Below are 22,725 nucleotides of genomic sequence, written 5' to 3'. Positions count from 1 at the left end.
GTATCCCTTGTCAGTTCCCTCCATCACTGCAGAACAACAGGCTGCTTCACACTGATTTATACCTGCCTCACTCAGTCTCATCTGACTCTGTCAACCTCCCTGCCACTTTCCTGTTGCATTATGTTCCTGCAGCTGCAAAGCAACATCAGACTGACCATTTTGAAGGAAGTCAGGTGCTGTTGATTTGTATAGTGTTTCTAATGTTTGGTTTACCCTTTGAGACCACTTTCAGGGCATTTTTAAGGTATTACATTACATTCTTTTTGCCATGCCTTCTTTTATATGATTCTTGTGTCTGTTTAATTCATTATTTCATAATTTCGTTTGGTCTAAAGGGTTATACCAGTAATTATGTATTGCATGTTACATAGAGTTTGGGGAATTGATGAATTGATTTTAAAAAGAAGTGGTCAAAATTGATGCAGCAACATTTGGGGTAAGGTTGGATACTACTGACCTGCCTGGTAAATGCTTACACCTCAAGACCAACAGCCCCTGATGACATCTTCAGGCTGTGTGGAAAAATTAAACTGATATTTATTTGTAAAATTGGTGACTTACCCCGTTAATTCTGATTGCGTGGCATATTTTTGCGATCTGTTATTGTCTCTAAAAAAGGACAGATCTTTCCTCAAATTTTTATTCAAATAAGGCTTCTCCACAAGGGCCATGGGACTCGAGCAAACAAATACTTCTTCTTATTAAAATCCAGCCTTGAATTTAAGTGTTTTTTCTTTGCTGGTCTTTTTTTTATATACTGTGGACCCTGTCAACACACTTTCTATCTCTATTTCTTACAATTCCTCGTGCATCAAAAATAACAAACCTTCTGAATGTGAATGTGATACTGTATGTGTTATCAGATATGCCAAATATTTCATGAAAGCATCAGGACATGTGTTTTCTATTTTTCTGCATGACTGTAGGAAGTAGGAAAACACCTGTACATCCCTGTGGTGAACACACTGAATAGGACGCTATTCACCTGCTCTGATATGTCTTAAAACAAAATATTGAATACCTTCACTGAGTTGAGATTCATTATTAATAAGTAGAATAATCTCACCCCAAAGTCATAATTTTGGCCCTGTTGTGCAGTCTGCTGGATCAAACTATGTTGGTCCGGTGCAGCTACCAGCATGTCTTTTCACTCTGGTGTTTGCTTTCCCATTAAAAGGTATATTCATACTAAACCTCCCTTCTCTTTCTCTCTACACTGCCCTAAGACACAAAAACTGAATCGGGTCATATAGGCACACGACTTGACTTAATGACAGTGACAACCTGGGGATGGCGTTTCTGTTCTTTCTAGCACCTCCATATCTATTTTGTGTTGTTGTTTTCTTTCAGGTACAAATCGGACACCGCTGACATTTGAAGAGGACGTGGTGTGTAATCTGTCCTGCATTTTCTGGAAAAGCAGCTTGTGCCGCTTTGTTTTAATGGTGGAGATAGGACCAGGGAGGAAGACCAGTGCCTGAACTTGAGTGACAATGAAAGGGTGGTCGGCCCGAGGGCGGAAAGGAGGGAGGGGACAAGTGTGTGTGTTCAAAGTGAGGTCAAAGCGAGAGCAAAGAAAGAAGAAGAAGAAGAGAGATTGTGCTGTATGGCAATGCAGGGCCAACAACAGAGCAGATCCTGGCTGGTTCTGCCCCGTGGACCCACACACTGCGGGCTACAGAGGCACTTATGCCTTCCGTTTCACACTTATGGGTACATTTGGATACTGATGAAGTAAGTGCTTGGGATGGGGTTGTCTGGAATCATTTGTCATGTATCCGCATTAGCAGGGCACCAGACCTGATGAAATTTTAATGAAGGCTTTGGGGAAATGGGGTCACCACTGGAATGTGTTACATACATATATGGTAATGTGAAATGTGAGGAAGATAAAACCACAGGATAAATTATGCAAAAATATTAAAGTGGAACAAATGACTCAAAAGAGACACTTTGAAAAAAGAAATATCGAGCAGCAAGGGCTGAGACATCCAGACTTCTTACATGTGTTTAAGCAACGGCATGCTCACACGGTAACAGCTAGCTCCGACCATTTCTTCTAAATGTTTCCCATCAGTGAGGCAATGTTACCTCCAGGACTTTTCCAGTGATGTACTTCTTGCAGCTCTCGCACTGGATGCCGAACATGGCGTGGTAGTCCATCTCGCAGAAGGGGATGCCATCCCTGAAAGGACAAGCCAGGGTGAGATGCAGATCAGAAAGAGAGAGAGCACAGACACATCAGACACACACTTTCACATTACCCATCTCAGCCCTGAGCCCCAGAATCCACCACACCTGAGCTGACAGCGAAGGAGCTGGGTGGAGATTGTGCTGCAGCCTCCAACTATGGTGAACCATTGATTGTGATTATTTGTGAGCTATTCACACTAAATATAAAACTACACCCTCTGGTAAGTGCCTTGTAATAACAGTGAAGTAGCCTTGTAGTAAACTACAGTATTTCAGGCCGCTGCTTAAAAGCGTTATGAAAAATGTAATACATTCTGACAAAATTGACCAGATCTGAAGTAAAAAAGATTTTGTCCATTGGTTTGTTATATTTGTTTATGCTGCATCCACTCTGTTCTCTTCTTGTTCTGTTTTTGGCTCTTTACAACGGGATTACATGCTGAAATATAAAACTGACAGAGAACAAAATTCTCTTTTTATATATACATTTGACAGGTAGCAAAACAATGTTATACAGTCCTACTGAATGCAAAATAAATAGATAAATCCTAGATAATAATGTGCTTTAACTGTTAAAATCTGTCAACAGTCCTATTTGATTTGCTCTCCTCTTCAGTATTCACACTCTTTTGGCTCTGTTTTTATTAGTATAAACCTCTGAGAAACAGTAAATGTCTGGTTCTTTAGCTGCTAAATAATCAACTATGTTCACCAGCTAGTTGCATTTTAAGCCACCATTTAAAAACTGCGCAAAACTTTAGTCTATCTGGGGAAAAGCCATAATCCGAGCATCTCAGATGCTCAGATCAGTTATTGAACTTCAAGGTCTTAATTGTAATTCAAGACCGAAAACTTATCTAAAAAAAAAGAATTTTGATCAACACCTGGATATAGATCAGAATGTGGGACTACTTTTCTTACTCTTCATTTAAAATCGAATATCTGGCATGAGCACAGTAAAAACTTTATTGGCTGGACCAACCATGGCGGCTGTGCTGTGTGTGAGAGACAAGCACTGTATGGTTTCACACGCGCTCTGCAACCCTGAACCTTTCTTGACATTGAGCGCAAATGTCCAAATGAGTTGAGCCATTAAACAGACGGACATTAAGCAGAACCCTGCCAGCTCCCTCGTACAAAGTCTGTGCAATGTCCAGCTCAGACGATGTGTGAATGGAGCAGGTCATTGTTCGCCGCGCGTCGATGATGTTTCTTTTATTTCTCATGAAGGTTCTTCCAAGGCAGAACAGTTTTCACAACATTTCAAGTGAACATTCTCCTGTTTTGTGCTACATGTCCGAAAGGCCAGACTTGATTGTCTGGACACTGTCAAGAGTTCATTCCTGAAAACGGCTAAAATAATTTCCCTCTGAGCGAACATTTTACATGAAATGTAGCTGAAATTAGAGCAGAGCTGTTGTCTTAAAGGTCCCATGTTTTACGCCATTCTGGTGTTTTATTTGAAGTTTTGATATCCTTAAGAAGATATATTTGTGGTTTTAAGTTCACTTTTTCAAAATCCATCGGTAACCGGTGTTGGACACTGACAATTGGGAATTCAAAAGTATTAAAATACGGCAAATGAAAGCCAAACCGATAAAGGGGAAAATCTGGATTACACTAGGCTAAATGCAAATATGACGTATTGACTAAAGAATATGCTCATTGGCGCACTGCGGATTTATCTATGTTTTAATTTGTTCTTGTTTCGAACATAAACCACATCGATCTTTATGCACTAAACAACTGAAGGAGGCGAGGAGTATAACATCCAAAAATTACCATCCATTATTGAAGCAGAGTAGCATTAATACTTTATTAACAAAGCCAGACTAACTTACTTGCTGATGTACTCGGCATTGAGCACCTTGTTGCAGACTTTACACTTGAAGCAGCCCAGGTGCCAGTGCTTGTCCAGTGCTACAAGAGACTGTTCATTCTTAAACTCCTTCCCACAGCCGCAGCAATCTGCACACAGGAGACGGAGATGTAGGAGATCGAGACAAGATTTGAGAAATGATACTAAAGTTCTTGGAATGGATTGGTTTCCTCCGCAGTACTCTGATTTAACCGAGTAATAGCATCGAAAGAGCTCTGGACAATTTAAATCCAGGAAAAGAAAGCGCCAATTTAAGGGATGTAACAGAAAATTACAATAGAGGCGTTACACAACAAAGGTTGCAAGGATGAAAAGTTTACTTTTGGCAATAGACAGACACAATAAACAGGGTACTGACTGTGGACAGCCTGTATGGGTGCAGGGCTGTTGGCAGGGAGAGGTTGGGTACACTTTTGGCAGATGCACTCCTTTCCGTTAAATGTCACTCTGTCTCCGGCCGGGAATGGCTGTCTGCAAAAAAATTGAAAATAGATAGAAGAGACATTTATTCTAAGCCTTTGAATCAAGGGCATGGGATATTAATCCCTTCTTAAAAGTCACACAAAACAGCAGCCTGTTTCGGGAAAGGTGAGGTAGGTGTAAAGTGATGTGTTACAACATGCTTAAAGATCAAACTACTACCGGGTAATTGACATTCGTTATCAGCCAAATATCCTTGGGAGACAAACACCATTAATATGTTTAAAAGATATTACAAACATAGTCAACCAATGTTAATATCTCCTGGCTGTTAAAACACAGCTGGTGTCACTGAGTCAAGTACGAAACGACTGAGGGTTACTTGGCAGAGCAGGACTCTGAGTGGCTGCCACATGCTATTTCCTACAGCTTGGAAATGTGATATTGAAACTGCAGTCACACTGTCACAGCCAGCTACTGAGGGAGGAACGCATTTGGGCAAACTGAGAGAGGCAAGATTATAGTTTATTCGTGATCAAACAGTCAAAAAGTATATTTTATTTTGACTGTTTATGTTGAGTCTTTGTAATTTAAAAAAACAAATTGTTTAGCCTTCTTGTCAACTGTATATACTGCCTACACAATTTAGCATGATTAGACAGCAATCTCCATCATTCATTTTAGATAGTTTGTATGGTATGTTCTTTTTGTTTTTTCATTTGAGTTAGAGATACAACCCTTGTTTCACTACAAGAAACCAGTTAATTCCTTTTTGAGCAACATTATTTGTTGACAGTCTGCTATCTAACCACATTTCTTAGTATTTGTAATTGTGTACTGTATATGAAGTGGATTTCCACAGAAAACATGCATTATGCAACATCACAGCTCTTTTGAAATGCATAAATTTAGTCTTAGTGAAGTTTAGAACAAGGTTTAAATTTGTAACACAACTGAATAATGCCTGCTCTGGGGTAGCACAGATGGCATACAAGATGATATCATCTGCATAGAAGAGTAAAATGCTGCAGAAGAGTAAAAAACCAAACCTTTTTATGTCCTGCATATATATAGTAAAGGGAGCAAGCTGTATAATACTGACCGATGTGCAGGGTTTTCTCGGGGTTTCTGGTGCTTTGGGGTATATGCATTTTCACATCATGACAATGTGTGAAAAAACACAACACAGGTTGTTGTTTGTCACACACACACTAGCATTAAGAAAAGCAAAATGAATATGATTACTGATGAAGTGAGGCAAAGTCCTTATAGGAGTCCCTTATGATGTCTCTCAGTAACAACAATGTCCTTCACACTTTTGCAAGTGATCTCACTGTGCACATTACATAATAAAACTGGTAAAAAAAAAAGACTTACAGTGATTGGATACTTAACAATAATCCTTGTGTGGTTGTATGCCTGTAAACACCACACTATGTCACTAGTCAGATGACTGAGTTACTTTAGTGAGTTGATTCCTCTCTCACTCTCATTCTTCTCACATTTTCAGTGTAATTTTGCATTTTGTTTGATATGTTTGCTCCCTGTTTCATTTCAGCAGTAAAGTAGCAAAGAACAGTTTTATATCCATGGGCCTGGAGCGTTCACTTGATAACCCAAAAGTTGTAACCGCTCACTTCACCAACCAAAGTCTTTGCAGTATCTCTTTCTCAGGGGTGCGATAATGGAGATTAACATCTCATCCTAGATAACAGATCGTCAACCTCTGTCTGGCAGCAGCCCTCAGAGACCCCATGCAGGTTAAAGTGGACTTTTTCACTATGGATGAACTCAAAATCTCAGCATTACATTTATTATATTTTTATTTTCAATTGTTAACTATTCAATTTATTATATATATGTAATATATATTATTTATTCTATTTTTTTCCGGCCTTTTCTTGAAAATGACATAATTGTTGTTCATAATAACTGTTCATGTATTACAGTTGCAGGTGAACAGTTAAGTAGCATCTGCACATATGCATGGATGCTCACACACACATATACAAACAAAGAAACCCAGACAGCGATAATGAAAAAACACAGACAGGCTGAATTATTGATGATCACTACAGTGCTGTGACCGTGAGACACAATCACAGAGCTGAGTCTCCAGGAGCATTTCCTGTCTCTCTCTCTCTCTCTCTCTCTCTCTCTCTCTCTCTGTGCCCTATTTTTATATTCCTCACAATAAACCTGAGTGTTTGGACTCCACAAAAGCCGTATTTGTTTTAAGGGGAGTGGAAGAGTTTGATGATCACATTACAAACCTCAAATGCCACACTGGAACAATCTGATCTCAGGTTCAGCATGGGGATCACAGAGGTATGATAGGACGACCAAACACATACTCTCACACACACACACACACACACACAAACACGACACTTAACACTAGCTATGAGAATGGTCTAAGTGGCCGCACTGACTGACCACACACTTGAAATTCCTGCCTTAGATAGGCTCCCATTACCTTTCTAGGTCTGAGAAACAACGCTAGTAACACAAACACAGACACAAACAGCACAGTCAGTAGAAGCAAGCACATGGATGGAAACAGGTGAAGACGACTGTGACTTGTTCTAACACGTGACTTCATGTGCCTATGTGCCTATACTATATTTATACGTGTATGTGTATCATAGTTTTACATACTTGTAATTGACCCCTACATGCTACCGAGCTGTTGATAATGTGTGTAAAACACACACTGCTGGTGCCATCATTTCCCTTAAAAATATGTTTTTGTATTCTGGGTTTGAGTTATTTTAGTCGTGGGAAGAGTGCAGGGAGGTGTGAGGCAACCAGCTGATGAAGATGCATGGGTTTTTGCAAAACAGTAAGTCTATTCACTTTTGTGAGAGTATCTGGCTGTCTCTATTGTAGCTGACGTACGTCTTTTAAATGTGTTTTGAGACCTGTAAGGACCTTAACACACTGTACAAATAGTAGTGCTCTGTACAAATAATGGTTAGGGTAAGAAACTCAATCAATGATACATAAACAACAGAGATTGGTGTGATTGTTGGATTGTCTCGTTTGGTTGCAAACATTGTTGGGCACAGTTTCCCCTGTTGCTTTGTCGTAATCACTGTGTCAGACGTATTTTTGTTGTTCTATGAAATTGATGGTTCTATGAAACACGAAAACATCTGCAACAAACGAAATATGGAATATAAAACTACCTGACTTTGATATGAAATGCAGGTTAAAAACCTTTATGTTGTCCAATGTCTTCGATTAAACCTGAAACAACAATCATTATCCACCTTTTCTTCCATCCTGAACTATTTAATCACATCTAATAGGCTACTTTGAATTACATTTGTATATAATATGTGCTATTCAAATAACCTCACCTTGCCTTTTGCCTGTATTATATGCAACAATAATGACAATGCATAAGAATGTATAGGCAACCTGTGATCTGTTTGGAAAGCAGGATCAGAAACAACTGGTGTTAGATAGCCTGCTTTATTAGAGAGCAAAAGCTTTAGTTGGAGTTGCATTGCAAGGATATGGGCAACAGTGACTTGTCAAGTTATTGGAAGAGGACCAAGTCAAATTGTAAGGTTGAGTTCCTTACCTGCAGGAGGCGCAGACGAAGCAGCGAGGGTGGTAGGTCTTGCCCAGGGCGGACACCACTTCTCCCTCAATGAAGTCCTGGCAGCTGAAGCAGCGAGTCCCGTACATTCGCTGGTAGTCCAGAGTACAGATGTATTCGCCCAGACGCACAAAGAAGCCTCCCTGGGCCAGCTCACAACCGCACACTGGTTGGTCGGGAAGGTGAAATGGTGTAGAGAGGAGGGAGAAAGGTAGGAAGAAAAGCAAAGGGACAAAGGGGACATTAGATCACACTGATGCCTCATTCAGAAGCAAATATATTAATGCATCTCCTACAACGAAGCCAAAGGACAGGCAATAGCTTCACTTTTCCTGAGGTTTGCCAATTTGAAAATTCAGCTTATGGCCACCAATTCCATAGTTTCGCTTTTTAGCTATAATATTTTGGTGTGAGATAGATATACAAATATCTTAATCTCAATGTCCCAACATAATTTATTGATATATCATATAGTTACATATCTCAATCTCAAATGATATATTGAATATGAACATTTGTATCACAGACTTAGCCCCTTTAGATGAACCATCTCGTTTTCAAGGGCGTCCTTAAAACTTAAATAAGTTATGTGATAGCATGACATTAGCAGCTAGCTCAAAGCTCTGCCTATGGGATCAAAGAGCCACAAGCATATCTGTAGACTCTTAATTTAGTTTATATCTAAACCATACGTTTTTCTACTGTATAGTTTACATTATAACACTTGGGAAAAAGGCTTGTTGGATTTCTGGCAGATATATCTGTTTTTTCTTTCTTTATTTTATTTATATAAAGCTACAGCCAGAAGTTACCCTCAATTTAATAATAGAGACTGCATGGAGACGTTAAAAACAAAGATCTACCTACCAATAATTCTAAAGCTATTAAACACATTATACTGTATCTTGTTTGTTTAATCTGAACAAAAACTTAAATCATACACCTGGCCAAGAAATGTTCCTGCACATAACCCCTGTAAAACACAACTGTTTATTTTTTTATGGATGAAACTAATCTTTATGCTTAGTTAAGTTTAACATATGGTAAAACATTTTTGATGGAAGATAAAGGCTGTGAAAACTGATCTTGTCTTTAAACTTGCTGCTCTCAGAGCCAATAGCATCACAGTTATTAAGCATGTGTGCATACAGGCTGCAAAGTATCTGTTTTTCCAGCTTTAACGAGTGACAGGAACTCTTTCTGTCTTTCTCATGAACACGCCATGATTACACGCAGTAACCGTGGAAACTGCATGACACCACACAGCAACCACACCCTCAGGGGAAACCTTGCTCTATTTTTCCACTCCTTTGGCAAAAACAATAGCCCTCCTTTCTTTTCCCTCCATTCTTTCTCTGTGGAAAAAAAAAAAACGACAGGGAAGATAAATGAGACATGTTTGCGCTCATGCCCTGGGACTGCTCACTGAACTGTAACAGACACAAACACACACTGTCTCAAACTTACAAGGATGTGTGAAGGTATGAGATAAGACACATTTGCAGCATGTGGGTGAGATCACACACACACACACACACACACACACACACACAAAATATGCTTTACAGGACATATACTGTACATCCTGACTAGAATGTGAGAAGGTATGAGGTGACAAAATGTGAATGCAATCACACACACTTACGACACATACTGTTAGGATGGACACACACGGTGTCAAAAATGGGCTCAGACACACCCAAGCACACTTGCACCACAACAAATTTCTGTCTACTGAAAGCCAACCAGAGACCATTAGAGCATGTGTCGCATACAGCGACCCGACAAATATCGCAAATTGAGAAAAGAAAAATATACTTTTTCTTACTAGTTGCATAACACTCAAACACTCCCACCCTTTATTCAACTAGTGAAAAAACTTATGACCAATATGTTGGATAACCTTTGTCCAATGTTTGCTCAATTTCACCTTTTTCGCCCAATCCCTCCAAGAGGTTACGGCATGCTAATAAAACAACCACAACAATACAAGCAGGAATGTTTTTCTCAGGAAGTGGACGACATACTTTCCTGCGGCTGCCACTGGCACCCTTACATCCGGTTCAGAGTTTGGCAACCTCTCTAGAATGAGATAATGCTCCAGGCCGATCGCATAATCATCAGCAGAGTGTAGCACTGAGTGGATAGATGAATGGATGAGATACTCTCAGAAAAAAGAGAATTCCTTTAAGGCTCTCTTTTCAATGACTGATGTAAAAGTCAAACAAATAAAATGAAAGGTTAAATTCAGGAAGCTTTTGAGCTTTAAAACTCTCCAAAGCACCCTAACATTTCAATGAGGAATTATTTGAGAATAGAACCGTTTTAAAATCCTCTCAAATTATGATAAGCCAAAGAGCTGAAAAAAAGCTATATCTAACACTACATGGAGCCCAGCTGGACTAATTGTAGAATGTTTTTTTATAGAATTAAACAGTTTTTTTAACTTGGAGTTACATCAAACTCACAAAAAACAAGGACTTGAGATTCGACTTGGACTTGACTCCCTAAAGACATGACTTGACCTGACCTGACCTGAGACTAGACTTGACAAAAGCATTAAGAAGTTTTGATTGGGCTAGTCCAATATGAATACGACAGCAACAGACTTGAGACTTGTTTTGAAGAACTTGAGACATGACTTGAGACGTATTCCTACTTGAGACTTAGAACTGACGTGGTGTTGTCCCAGTGACTTGCGACAGACTTGAACTTTTCTCAAATAACTTGACACTTGTAACTTTTCAGACAGACTCAAGACTTGATTTGGACTTTTCTTGAAAAACTTGAAATTATATTTAAGACTTGTTTTGAATGACTAAAGACTTGACTTTACACTAGCTCTGACAGACATGAGACTGAGAATTTAATGTACCTCAAATTGTAATTGCCTCAAATGACTTTAGATATTTTCTTATAGAATTGCCTCTTGACTAAGACTTGTTTCAGATGCTATGAGACTTCTAAGGCGTACTCTGACAAGCTTGAGACTTTATGTGAGACTGAAATCCTCACTCTGAGTCCAGAGTGCAGGTTCCCATCAGCTCGTCTTTCAGTCGCTGTATATATATATGCGCTGCCAGTTGGCACATATACTCCTTTCCTTACTGTGTTATGATGTATTATAAGTTAGACTTCCTTAAGCAGCTAAGCAGCAATTCCACACAAGCTCATGTTGGAGCTCCCACTTTTTCCCACTTTCAAATGTGACATGACACGTTTAATATTATTCTTTTCATCTGCAGTACAACTATATGGTGCATATACTGCAGAGGAGTGCAAGGATGGCAAAGCATCTAATGTCGATAGGGAGTGTGTGCCTGAGTGGATTACACAAGTGAGAGGAAGACTGAGGATGCTCTTTTCATTTTGTCCTTCATTGCTAATGGAAACTGTCTTCCCCTTCTCGTAGCTCTCAACTGTCCTATCTGTCAGCACCTAATCCCTCATTCAAGTGGGAAAAGGAAGAGAAGTAAAAGAAATGAAGCAGAGCCGGATGGAGGCAAATAAACTTGAGTTGATTCGAATGGAGAGTAAAGTTCACTTTCAAACACACTCTTACTGCAACTTAAGTTCAACAACAGAGTGAACATAAGAATAAATGTAAATTCTTAAATTATACTGTATGTTAATTATTTCCATTCGGCGCTCGGGAATGTATCATAGCATCTTCTACAGAATTTAAATTATTGCAGAAAAGAATACATTTAACACTACCTATATCCCCTCTATTTAGTAATGTGCGCCTGACACAGTGCTAAGTGTAGGCTACATGAAGTGCAGATGACTCAGCAAGTTTTAAAAATGACAAACGAAAAAGTAAGGTAAAATGGGAATCAGTGGTACATTAGCAAGACTAACTAGCTTTCGCTTTCTGACAGCAAGTTAGCCTGGTTAACATTAGCATGACTGACTACTGAAAACTAGTAAGCATAGCTGGCTAGCGGCCTCTTCTTGATCAAAATAAAAACAAAAGAGCACAATGGATACTCTCAAATGTTACCACTTGTAAAAGGACAGATGTCCAAAATGGCTGGTTGTTTGTAGGCAATAAAAGAGCGATGACATGTTCCAGTCAATGGCACATAAATAGCTACAAATGTCAGAAGTGGAAAAAACATGTTGTTTTTGTTTTGATGATATTGACTAGATAACATATGCAGTCTGGCTTTCCACTCTGACTAGGACGAAATTCTCAGTGAATACTTTTACAGTTCAGCGAAAAATGATGTAATGACAGAAACAGTTTCTGTATTAGTCAGTATCGAACACTATTCCAAACCCAACTGAGAGTTACATTCCAAGCAACCATTTCATCATTTTGAAACCATTCCATCTCCATGACAACAGTGGGCGTTTGTGTTCACCCTGCATTTGGGCCTCAGTGGATGAGATCATGATGCAGCGAATTGGTCGTTTTGTCCCAAGGCTCAGCTGAGGAGAACAGAATGTGTCGGCCTACACGCCTGCAGCAAGAGAAAACCTTGAACCAGGGTTTAACCTCATGGAGTCTGGGTGGGTTGCAGTAGGGTGTGTACATGAATGAGTGTTTGTAGGCAGGCAGGGTGGAGGGGGGGGGCAGTTACACCTCATGAACAGCAACAATATGACCCAGCAGCTTGTAGATGTAACTTTCAGAACCAGGAAACTCTGGAAAAGCAAAGCATCATTTCAACGCCACTCAAACGTAACTAGGTATGAAGGCTACACTGTAGTGGGACCATGATTGCAACATTTCCCAAGACTGGAAGACAAATTGCTTCACAGGAAACTGATTACTTCCATCTCTGAAAGGCTTATCTCATGCACTATGAAGCCACTTACATAATACGAGCATAAACACAAGGGGCTTTCGGAGGAATTCAGCGTGCTGTGTTGAATATGATCCGTCCGCACTGGAGGATCTCAGAGCCAAGTCTGTTTTTCCTTGAGTTTTGCATGTAGAGTGAGTGAGGAGGTTATATGCTTGACTGGATGTGCAACAACATTTCCCTGTTGTGATTTGTACATAATATACAAACCTGTGTACAAAAAAGGTCAAGAGAGAAAAAGGTAATCAAAGTCAGTGGTTGGAAAATGTATTTAAACAGGGCTTTTGGTAGCAAACCAAATGTGTCTTGCACCATGGGCACCTGGTTATATTGCAAAATATGGGAAGAAACCCGGAAACATAGGTAATTGGGGGGTACAGGTGTAATCTAAAACACATTTCCTGCAATTGTACACCACCTAACCTGGATTAAGTCTAAAAACAGCGACCGACCAGCACTTGTTAGATTGGGGATGCTATGAAAACCAAGATTCAAGAATCAAGAACAGTAATCTACTAATAAATCATTGATCTTTCTTTCTTTCTTTATCTGTCTGTCATTGTGCTGTCAGTCTGCTCTGATTGATTGGTGGTCCAAAATATTGTCTGATTTTTTTCTTATTACTTGTCTCTGTCAGTTGCGGAAAATAGTAAAATGATCAGGCTGCTGAAATATAATGTCATGGTTGTGGGGACTGTATGAGGATAAATTAATTTAAAATGTTTGTCTTGCACCATGCATCGAAAAACTTACCAGTACCAAAATTTAGCATTGAAGAGCTGATTTGATTTTTTTTTAAGTTTCAAAGTTACATATTATAAAACAACAATATTCATAGCTGCAATACACAACATTTTTTAGAATAATGAGAATCAATTGATCAATCGTGGTGTGTTATGTGACAGGAGCTGATTGTAGTCACAGATTTCATCCACCACTGTTAGATTTATTAGATTTTAACTTCAGTCTTTCAGTTCATCTCATCGATGTGAGAGATTTTGTGGAAAATATGCATATATATCACTAAAAGTAAGATGTGTGTGTGTGGGGGCTACTCAGTCAATCCCTGCACTGAGGAGAACATAGGACAACAGAAGTCTACAAATGAAATTACATTTGCATGTCATGTAAGATAAATGTTATTTAGCCTAATCCCATTCAGCGGCCCTGAGTTTGCTTTGGAGAACGCACATCTGAGGAGGCCTGTCCAGTGTGTGTGTGTGTGTGTAAAGACAGACTAAGAAAATGTCTTGCCAACACACTACTCCCCCAGACAGACATGACATGTATATATATATATATATATATATATATACACATGTCAAAACACACTGTATATCTGCGCACACACAGGGGTTGTGCAGGGGTTAAATATACACGTACTATGTGTTTTCTGCTATGAATGTGCGACCTTCACTCGCCTAATTTTTTTACGATGACTCACCATCCATGTGTATGTGTGTGTGAGGTGGTGCTGTTGTCATTCATTAGTCTGGTCCATGACCTCAGCTGTACAGTTGTAAACCTGCCGGCATTGATGTGACCAGCCATGGAACTGCATTTGAAAGGAAAAATTCAAGGTTGAGTCTAAGTCAAATGGAGCCACAGCGATCCAGACGCCGACTACGCTGGACTTAACTGCAAACAGGCATCTAATGAGGCACCGGGCAGGGGAGGCCTGTCTATTGTCTAAATCACACTTGTTGCTGAGATCAACTAATGATTTTTGTTGAGTGAAATTAATATTGCCATGTGTATATTTTAAATGTGTTAATTTTCATTTCAAACAAGAGTAAGACTGTTTGCACGTGGTTTAACGCCTTTTAAAGACACAGGAGTCCAGGTGACTGATGTGTTATTTAGGGTTACATGTATATCTCCCCCATCCCTCATCTGAGACAGAGATACTGTCTAGAATTTGTCAAGAGAGTGAGAGCAACTTTTGGGTGTCAAGTCGACTCCCTTTGTCCGACGCTTCACTAAGAGACCCATATGATCCCTGTTGCTCACTTGCCAACACAATCAAACCTTTGACTTTAAACTGACATTATAAAATACACAAGCACATTATCATCACAGAGATCACTCCAAGTGAAAAAAACCAAAACATAAATAACAAATAATTCCACATAAATAGCAACAATGAAAGCAATGTGTCATTACTTTACAAATCAAGGTTTATCTTCAAAGGAGACACAGTATGCTCATATTCAGGTTCTTCATTTTTAATTTGGGTTATTACTTAAGTTTACACACTCTAATGTTCAGTAAACATATCAGTTTTCCTCAGACTGTCCATTCCTGCGGCTCCTCTTTTCAGCCTCTGTGTGAAACACTTGGTTTTAGCTCCAGTCTCTGGCCCCTCCCTCCCAAATAAGCCCAGCCTGCTCTGATTGGCCATCTGGCCCACTCTGTTGTGAGTGGTCAAAGTTACGGAAGTATCGGCCGGACTACTGACAAGGCGTTTCAGGAGCTTCAGTGTTTTTCGTCAGGGAGAGGAGCTCCCTTTACCCCGTCCTCATTGCTTTTCTGCCCCTATTTGTCGTACATTAACAGAGGTAGCTGACTAGCTACGTAGGAAGATCACATCCCTTTTCTCAGTCCCACTTACAAAGCTCTGATTGGTCGATTCTCCAATTGGTAGAAATTGCCATCAGTGAGCACCACACCAGAACGTCCGAATCACTTGAGAAATCAGATTAGGGGCAATTCAGAAACCTGGAACCAGGCTAAGAAGGAGGATCTTGATTTAAGATTATTTAGTTTAAAAAAAACGACATGACATTGGCCTTCATTTTCTCTTCATGTTAAGTCTTAAAATATCGCTCCCTGTGGTAATAAAAACTGTAATATGACCAAAAGAAATCGTGGTCAAAACTATGTGAATATGACTTGTATGAAAACGTAATTTCCCTTGGCACTGGCTCTCTTCTAGTTTGGTACAATATACATTCAGATATGATACTGCCTGCTTATTAACAGTTAGATAACAGTACAGTGTTTTGTACTACTAGAGAAATTGAACTGTGTCAAAGGCATCATAGGAGTGTTTGATTGACAGGTGAGGTCAGGGATACAATGAAACTGACAATTACACAAACAATAATCCCAAAATAAAAGCATCATCACTCAAAACTATCCAAACTGTAGTGTATGCACTTCATAATATTCACAATATGATTTGTACTGTGTGGAAAGATCGCATTCCAACTCCTTTCAAGTGTATGCGTTTCCCCCCGCCTTCCATACGTGTGTGTGTGTGTGTGTGTGTGTGTGTGTGTGAGGTCAACCGCCCTGGCCCAGTGACGTACACACACACACTCCCCACATGGCACTGTTCTGTTCAGCCTGCTTCCAAGAAGGAGACAATCCAATAGCCAACACCCTACTGAGAACATTGCAACCATCTGCTATTGTAACACCCCTGAACCGACCATCAGGACCTCAACATGTGGACTAAAAAACAATACAATCCATATATCTGTCAGAACCTCAAAGGAGGACTGCATAAGACCGACTGAGCCAAAGCTGCAATACATACAGCGGACAGTAAACACGGGTGTTACATTCTCCTTAGGTTTCCTGACTGGACTGTGTAGGCGAGTAAAAATACTACTTGTTAAGATTCATGGTTCATTCTTGCTCTTGCAAATAGCAGTTGACAAAATAATCCCAATTCAAAAAACACTTGAGGTTTAAACCTGCTATTGTTCATATGGAACATTTGAGGGACTAGTTGTTCAGCCCAAATGTTCAGTTGGACACTGTGGGTTTGCCAGTCATGCCAAACACAGACAAATGGACTGATGAAGTCCATGTGATATAATGGACAGCTGAAAACCACAAGCCAAACATTACTTCATGATATTTAAATCTACAGATTTTTTTATTCAGAAATTAGAGCAGGCTCTTATTTGACATCTATCTATCTATCTATATATGTATACTGTGTTTATATATATATATATAGTGTATCTCTGACCCCAGAGCTGCAGGACCCAAACCCGTCATTATTATTGCTATTATTAATATTAATATTAATATCATCACTAATAATAACAACAACATAATTGTATTTTTTAATTATAAGTATCAGTCTGGTAGAGATTACAGCGGCGATTGTACAACTGTCCTCTCTCTCTCTTCTCTCCTACTGTCTCGCCTCCCACCCTCTTTCTGCCCACCTCTCCTCTCTTCCTCCTCTCTCTCCTCACCCCAACCGGTCGAGACAGATGACCGCCCACAACTGAGTATGGTTCTGTCAGAGATTTCTTCCTGTTAAAAGGGAGTTTTTTCTCTCCACCGTCGCCAAGTGCTTTGCTCATTGTGGGATTTGTTGGGTTTTCCCTGTAATATTGTAATATTGACCTCCCTATGTAAAGTGCCTTGAGACAATGTATGTTGTGATATGTCGCTATACAAATAAAATTGAATTGAATTGAATATATATATATATATGATATATATGTAGTTTTATATGGCTGTGGTATTAACAAGCATTCTGACTTGGCAGACTACACCTACTGAACAAATAAATCTGCTTTTAGCTTTACAGAGGCAAGTGGAGTGCAATAAAAGATACCACTCCTGTGTTTGGAAGTGTGCTTTTATGTTCTGAAATGCCTGTGAATGTGGTGTGCGAATAACAAAGGAGTCTTTCGCCATTGCAGATTTTGTAATCTACATTAATCAGTTCCAGACATTAGGGTGTGGCAGCGTACTTTTACATTGGAGTATTCCCTGCTGAATTTAGATGCTGTTTGGATGATGTGATGGCGCTTTATCAAAGCAGAAACAGATTCTGGATTAAAGTCTGTCTTTGATGTTTTGCTTCCTTCTATCGATGGGGTCGGTTTGACAGCGTTTGAGATGCAGACATAACAGGATATGTGGAGACGAGCACAGTTGGTACCTAAATAAAACACACTTCCTCAACCACACAGCGCGGTGTTGACGGGAGCTACCATGAAAAACAGCAATTAGAGCCTATCAGATTCGGCGGCGCTAACAGCTGCACTGTGGAGTTCTTGTTTTTATGTGTAACATGTGAACAGCAGAAAAATACAATAAGTTGCACATAGGGAAATACTGTTGGAAGAAGATTTGATCTTCCAGAGCTCCTTTGTGGACCTAGTGATCAACACAATGTATAACCAGTTAAAAAGGGGAAAGAATCTGCCTATAATTCTGAACAGTTTGATGCACCTTAATATGGTGTGTGCTTATATTTACAGGCAACACTTACAAACAAGTGTATAAGTTGAAAATAATGTATTTTTATTAATCAATGGATAAAGTGACAATTCTTTATAGATTCGTATTTTTCCTGGTTGTGAAAAAACTTAATGTCTGTAATTAGATGTCTGTAAATTAATGTTAATATTAATGTTAATATTAATTTACAATTGATAACCCCTTAAGGGAAAATTATCGCAATTCAGGTACTAAAGATGTGTATTTAAGATTTAAATGGTAGAAGGAATTTATTTATATAGCACTTTTGTCGTCTTATTGACCACTCACTAGTCACATTCACCGATTAACACACACATTCACACAGCACTGCTGTGGCAATTGAGGGTCAAGCGTCTTGCCCAAGGACACTCAAACCATCAACCTTCCAGTTTGTGGACGACCTCTCTACCTCCTGAACCGCAGCCACCCCTAAACACGAAGTAACTCAAATAGGTTCGGGTAATCTAATGACAAACAACTAAATCATGAAATATCTCCTGAAATGATGAGGGGCCAGCTAACAGTTTGCCTGTGGTTCCTAGCCAGAAAATGAGCTTTGTATCTCACGACAATTCAGTACTGTTATATTGTTGGGTCCTCCATGTTTTTCCTTAAATGACGTAAAGCAGGGAGGTCCACATCATTTTCTTACCCTGGGCCCTCTAGCGGGTGAATCCCGCCATGCTCAAACTGTACACTCAGTTGTAGCAGACATGTTATTGCTAAAAACATTGAGGCTGTGTTTACTATTAGCAAGCCAGAGCTACCTTGACATAAAGCCAGTGATAACGAGGCTAACATTCACTCATATTAAGCCAGTCCTCTTCTCTGCTCGGTGTTAGTTACATACTGCTGAAAGTTCCTCACTTCAGACCTGGCGCTGTTAGCCTGCTGGCTTACACCCAGGCTGGTTGTAATTGGCGCTAATACGGCGGTAGAGTCCGGGGTCATGGGCTTGACTCTCTTCCAGGTTAATTTCGATATCTTTTGAGGGAGTGCAGCTCGTCAGGGGTAAGGTAGCCCTTTCTATAGAGTGTGTGTTTATGGCCTGTAAAAAAAAAACACTAATAGGGGAAGATATTTTAACCTGGTCTTATTCAATATGTGGTATTTCGATGCTGACAGAGTCGGATGTCTTCTCTCGTCTTTGAAGTCAAGTTTTGGACTGATCTCCGCTCAACCTGCTTTGGTTTATTTTATTCCGAACCCCTGACTTTCAGATTCTCGCCAGTCCGCATCTGGAGTTTATGACCACAAACTACCCAAACATTCTATCAACCCAACCACTGCGATGCACACATAATCAGCCTTTCTTTGCCCAATTTAGTTGGAAATTCACTTAACGTGGTCATGCTGTGGATTTAGGAATGACAGGAATAGGCCTGGTGTTGTCTGTCTGAACTGTGTGGCGTGAGCAGGGCCTCAACATAGCTCTTCGTGTGACTGCTGCATCTACATGGTATTAATACACCTCCGGGAATGCCTTGAATTTTGCCAGCGCCACTTTTCCTAATTAAGCACTTTTTGAAAGCGAACCAAATTACTTCATGTGGTGAAGAAACATGCTCTCTATCCCTTTAATTATGACCTCCAGTAATTGTGAAATAATGACGTTCAAGTAAGAACATCGGTGTGTGTGTGTGTGTGTGTGTGTGTGTGTGTGTGTGTGTTTGTGTGTGTGTGTGGGTGTGAGAGAGACCCTGGGCGTGTAATCATCCATTTGTCAATTTGATATAAGGTTAAACAAAAAAATGAATGAGGTAAGAGAGTCTCACTCCTTCATTTTTGCGCATTATTAAGCTTCAACACACTTTAAGTAATTTTTTTCCTATACAGGCCCCTTATATATTATACAAAGTAGTGGTATGTGTTTCTGTCTGGCAATGTCAGAAATGTTAACATTCTTTAGACCGTGGCTTGAAGACAAATTCAGATGTTCTAGAATTAGCTTATACTTTGGGTTTCACATTATACTGGTATTGATGACAACCATGACATTTTCAAAATGAAATGCTGATATCATCTTGATAATACACATCATAATATGATATTATCGTGTAAAATAATCAAGTACCTATCAAATACTTTCATCTTGTTCATCTAATTTTATCTTGTTCACCCTCCAACAGAGATACTGTACATTGGTACATTTTGACTGATCTTGCTTGTAATTCATTTGACAAAACAAGAGACAAAATGTACAAAGAACAAAGTTAGAAATGTATTTGACCGCTAGCATAATTTTATTTTCTACAGACGTAGCGATACATTTGTTACTGTGAATTAATTTTGCTGTATCTAGTGAAATCTGATACTGTCCAATATATACTGTATATGCAGGGCTATGCAGCTACTGTATCTGGCACTTAAAATATCTGAATTGAAATGTTTATTCTCAAAAAATGTGTCGGTACCTTAAAGTTGTGTGCAAGTACAGTACATGAGTGCATGTATTTAGTTACTTTCCCCCACTGGGTGTGGCTAACAATATTGCAGCACAAGTTTGTTTTCTGGCGGCTGCAAATAAAGGGAATTGTTGTTACTCCTTTCTCCAAGAGTAATCTTGATCGATATATTTTTTCAAATATTTTGAAACAACAAGCATGTAGACATTAGTAATGCAGGTTGTGTGAAGTGAATATCATGCCTCAATTTAAATATTTTTACCACAGAAGACAAACAAAACAAGGGAGTGAAGAATGTAGAACAAGACAAGTAAACCAACAAGATACATCACAAGCACAAGCCCCCAGCACGACACTGTTGTCAGTTGTCGGAGCAGCCTTTCCGGCGTTTCCTTCTGTAGTTGACCCCGAGGCTCCATTTGGCCCTATTTCGTTTATCAGGTCTGTCTTTGTGTTGATCTTTATCTGCATTTTCCACTGCCTCCTTCTTCTCTCACCATCTCCAAAGGCTTCTGTTACACTCTCGGTAAAATTCTTAATTTATACATAGCGTGCTTTTGTCAGAAATTCAATTTTAAACTCAAATCTGTCGGAGCTTCCGGTGAGTGCGTCCTACTGGCTCATCGCTCGACAGCGCCCCCCAAACATCAACCATGAGCACATTGTTGTTATTAGTGCTTGAAGTAAAGGCCAAAACTAAGAAACTAAGGTCCAATAAGCTGTAATTATCCTTTAAGGTCAGGATCAAATAAGCTGATAATTATTTGCAGTTGTCTCATTGTCATTAACACATCAGGGGTCTGCTCACACCCTCATTCATGAAGTTAAATATGGAAGAGGAGGAAGAGGAGGAGGAGGGGTGCTGAATGCAGACAGGGAGTCTGCTGGTCAGCGTAAGATTAAAAGGGCGATAAACTCCAGGAAGCTGCCGACACTGTAGCGACCCCACCGGTAGCCTGGCAACCGGAGTGTGTGTTGACAACAACAGTGGGTCTGACACAAGACTCGTGCTGAGAGTCTGGGATGGGCACAAACACATACTCCTATAAAGTAAAATCACATGCAAAAAAAAAAACCCACCCACACAACCACACACATAGAACATACATTTCAAGTATCTGACGCCTGCAACCACCCACCCTGGAATTCGCACATACTCAAGCGCACACACACACACACACACACACACACACACACACACACCAACCCCTCTCACTCACACACAATGTAACCAACACCTATCTGTGTAATTGGTAATTACACAAATATATACCTATGGGTACTCCAGCAGAACATAGTGGACCATGGCTAATAAGCCACGATAGCTTTCTCTCTGCTCTTTGTCCCTCCAAAATGAGAACTGGTTGATGACTTTTCAACCTAATAAATGGATATGGAATTTAAATTCAAACCATTCCATATTACTGCTTCTTTTATTTCTTACTCCATATTCTATCATATTAGGAAATTAAACACTCCAGCACTATATTATTAGCTTTGCAGTATTTTTTCTGAGAAATTATGACTTTGTGTCTGCCATATTAATGTCTTTGATTCTCCGAAAGGCCCATGATAGTCTCTACTACAAAAAGCTCTAACCTAGTCTTTTTTCTACTCCATATTAGTACCTTCTCTTTGACAGGCAAGGACAGAATTAAAAAGTTAATTAGGATTTTTTATAAAAGCCTGAATTAATCCGCTGTCTTCCCAAGATGTTAATTAGGATGGTATTTCCAGTTCAAAAAATAGCTGCAATTGTATGTTTTTATGCCCCCCAGACCCATGTTAAAGTACATTCCAAGAGGGTATGCTTCTGCGGAGTTGCAGGTTGTAGGGGGACAGTGAACAGGTGGAAGGATAAATCATATACCTTTACAGACAAAGCATTTGATGTGGAAGTGCTTGTTCTGAACTCTGAGTGCCTCCCCTTTGCAGGGCTTCCCACAGTTCTGACAGGGGATAGGTCCCCCTCCCCCTCCGCCCTTCTGCTTCTGCTTCTGCTGCTCCAGAGGGCTGTGGACAGCCTGCTGATGAAACACTGCAAGAGACAGACGGAGACAGATGACAAGTTTAGATTATATTCGAGTACATAGGGGACTGTCTGCAAATGCCCAAGTGCACAAACCAACAATTATGCGTACAGACATATGGATATGATATAAGATGATTAACAGA

At 39.7% G+C, this 22,725-nt stretch overlaps 1 protein-coding gene across 15 annotated transcripts in view; it reads right to left on the bottom strand.

Annotated features, from left to right (window-relative positions):
- Positions 1 to 22,725, bottom strand: part of ablim2 (actin binding LIM protein family, member 2) — a 93,850-nt gene that overhangs the window by 38,195 nt on the left and 32,930 nt on the right. For all 15 annotated transcript variants that reach the window (XM_035625847.2, XM_035625842.2, XM_035625849.2 and 12 more), the window contains 5 exons: positions 22,421 to 22,588; positions 8,082 to 8,265; positions 4,431 to 4,543; positions 4,035 to 4,161; positions 2,092 to 2,185 (listed from right to left, as the gene is read on the bottom strand). In XM_035625847.2, the coding sequence (XP_035481740.1) occupies positions 2,092 to 2,185; positions 4,035 to 4,161; positions 4,431 to 4,543; positions 8,082 to 8,265; positions 22,421 to 22,588 (686 nt within the window). The remainder of the gene's footprint in view (positions 1 to 2,091; positions 2,186 to 4,034; positions 4,162 to 4,430; positions 4,544 to 8,081; positions 8,266 to 22,420; positions 22,589 to 22,725) is intronic.

The sequence above is a fragment of the Scophthalmus maximus genome, chromosome 2, assembly GCF_022379125.1.
Source record: "Scophthalmus maximus strain ysfricsl-2021 chromosome 2, ASM2237912v1, whole genome shotgun sequence".
Taxonomy (NCBI): Eukaryota; Metazoa; Chordata; class Actinopteri; order Pleuronectiformes; family Scophthalmidae; genus Scophthalmus; species Scophthalmus maximus.
Note: the sequence above shows the minus strand (reverse complement) of the source record. Positions and strands in the feature narration are given on the sequence as shown.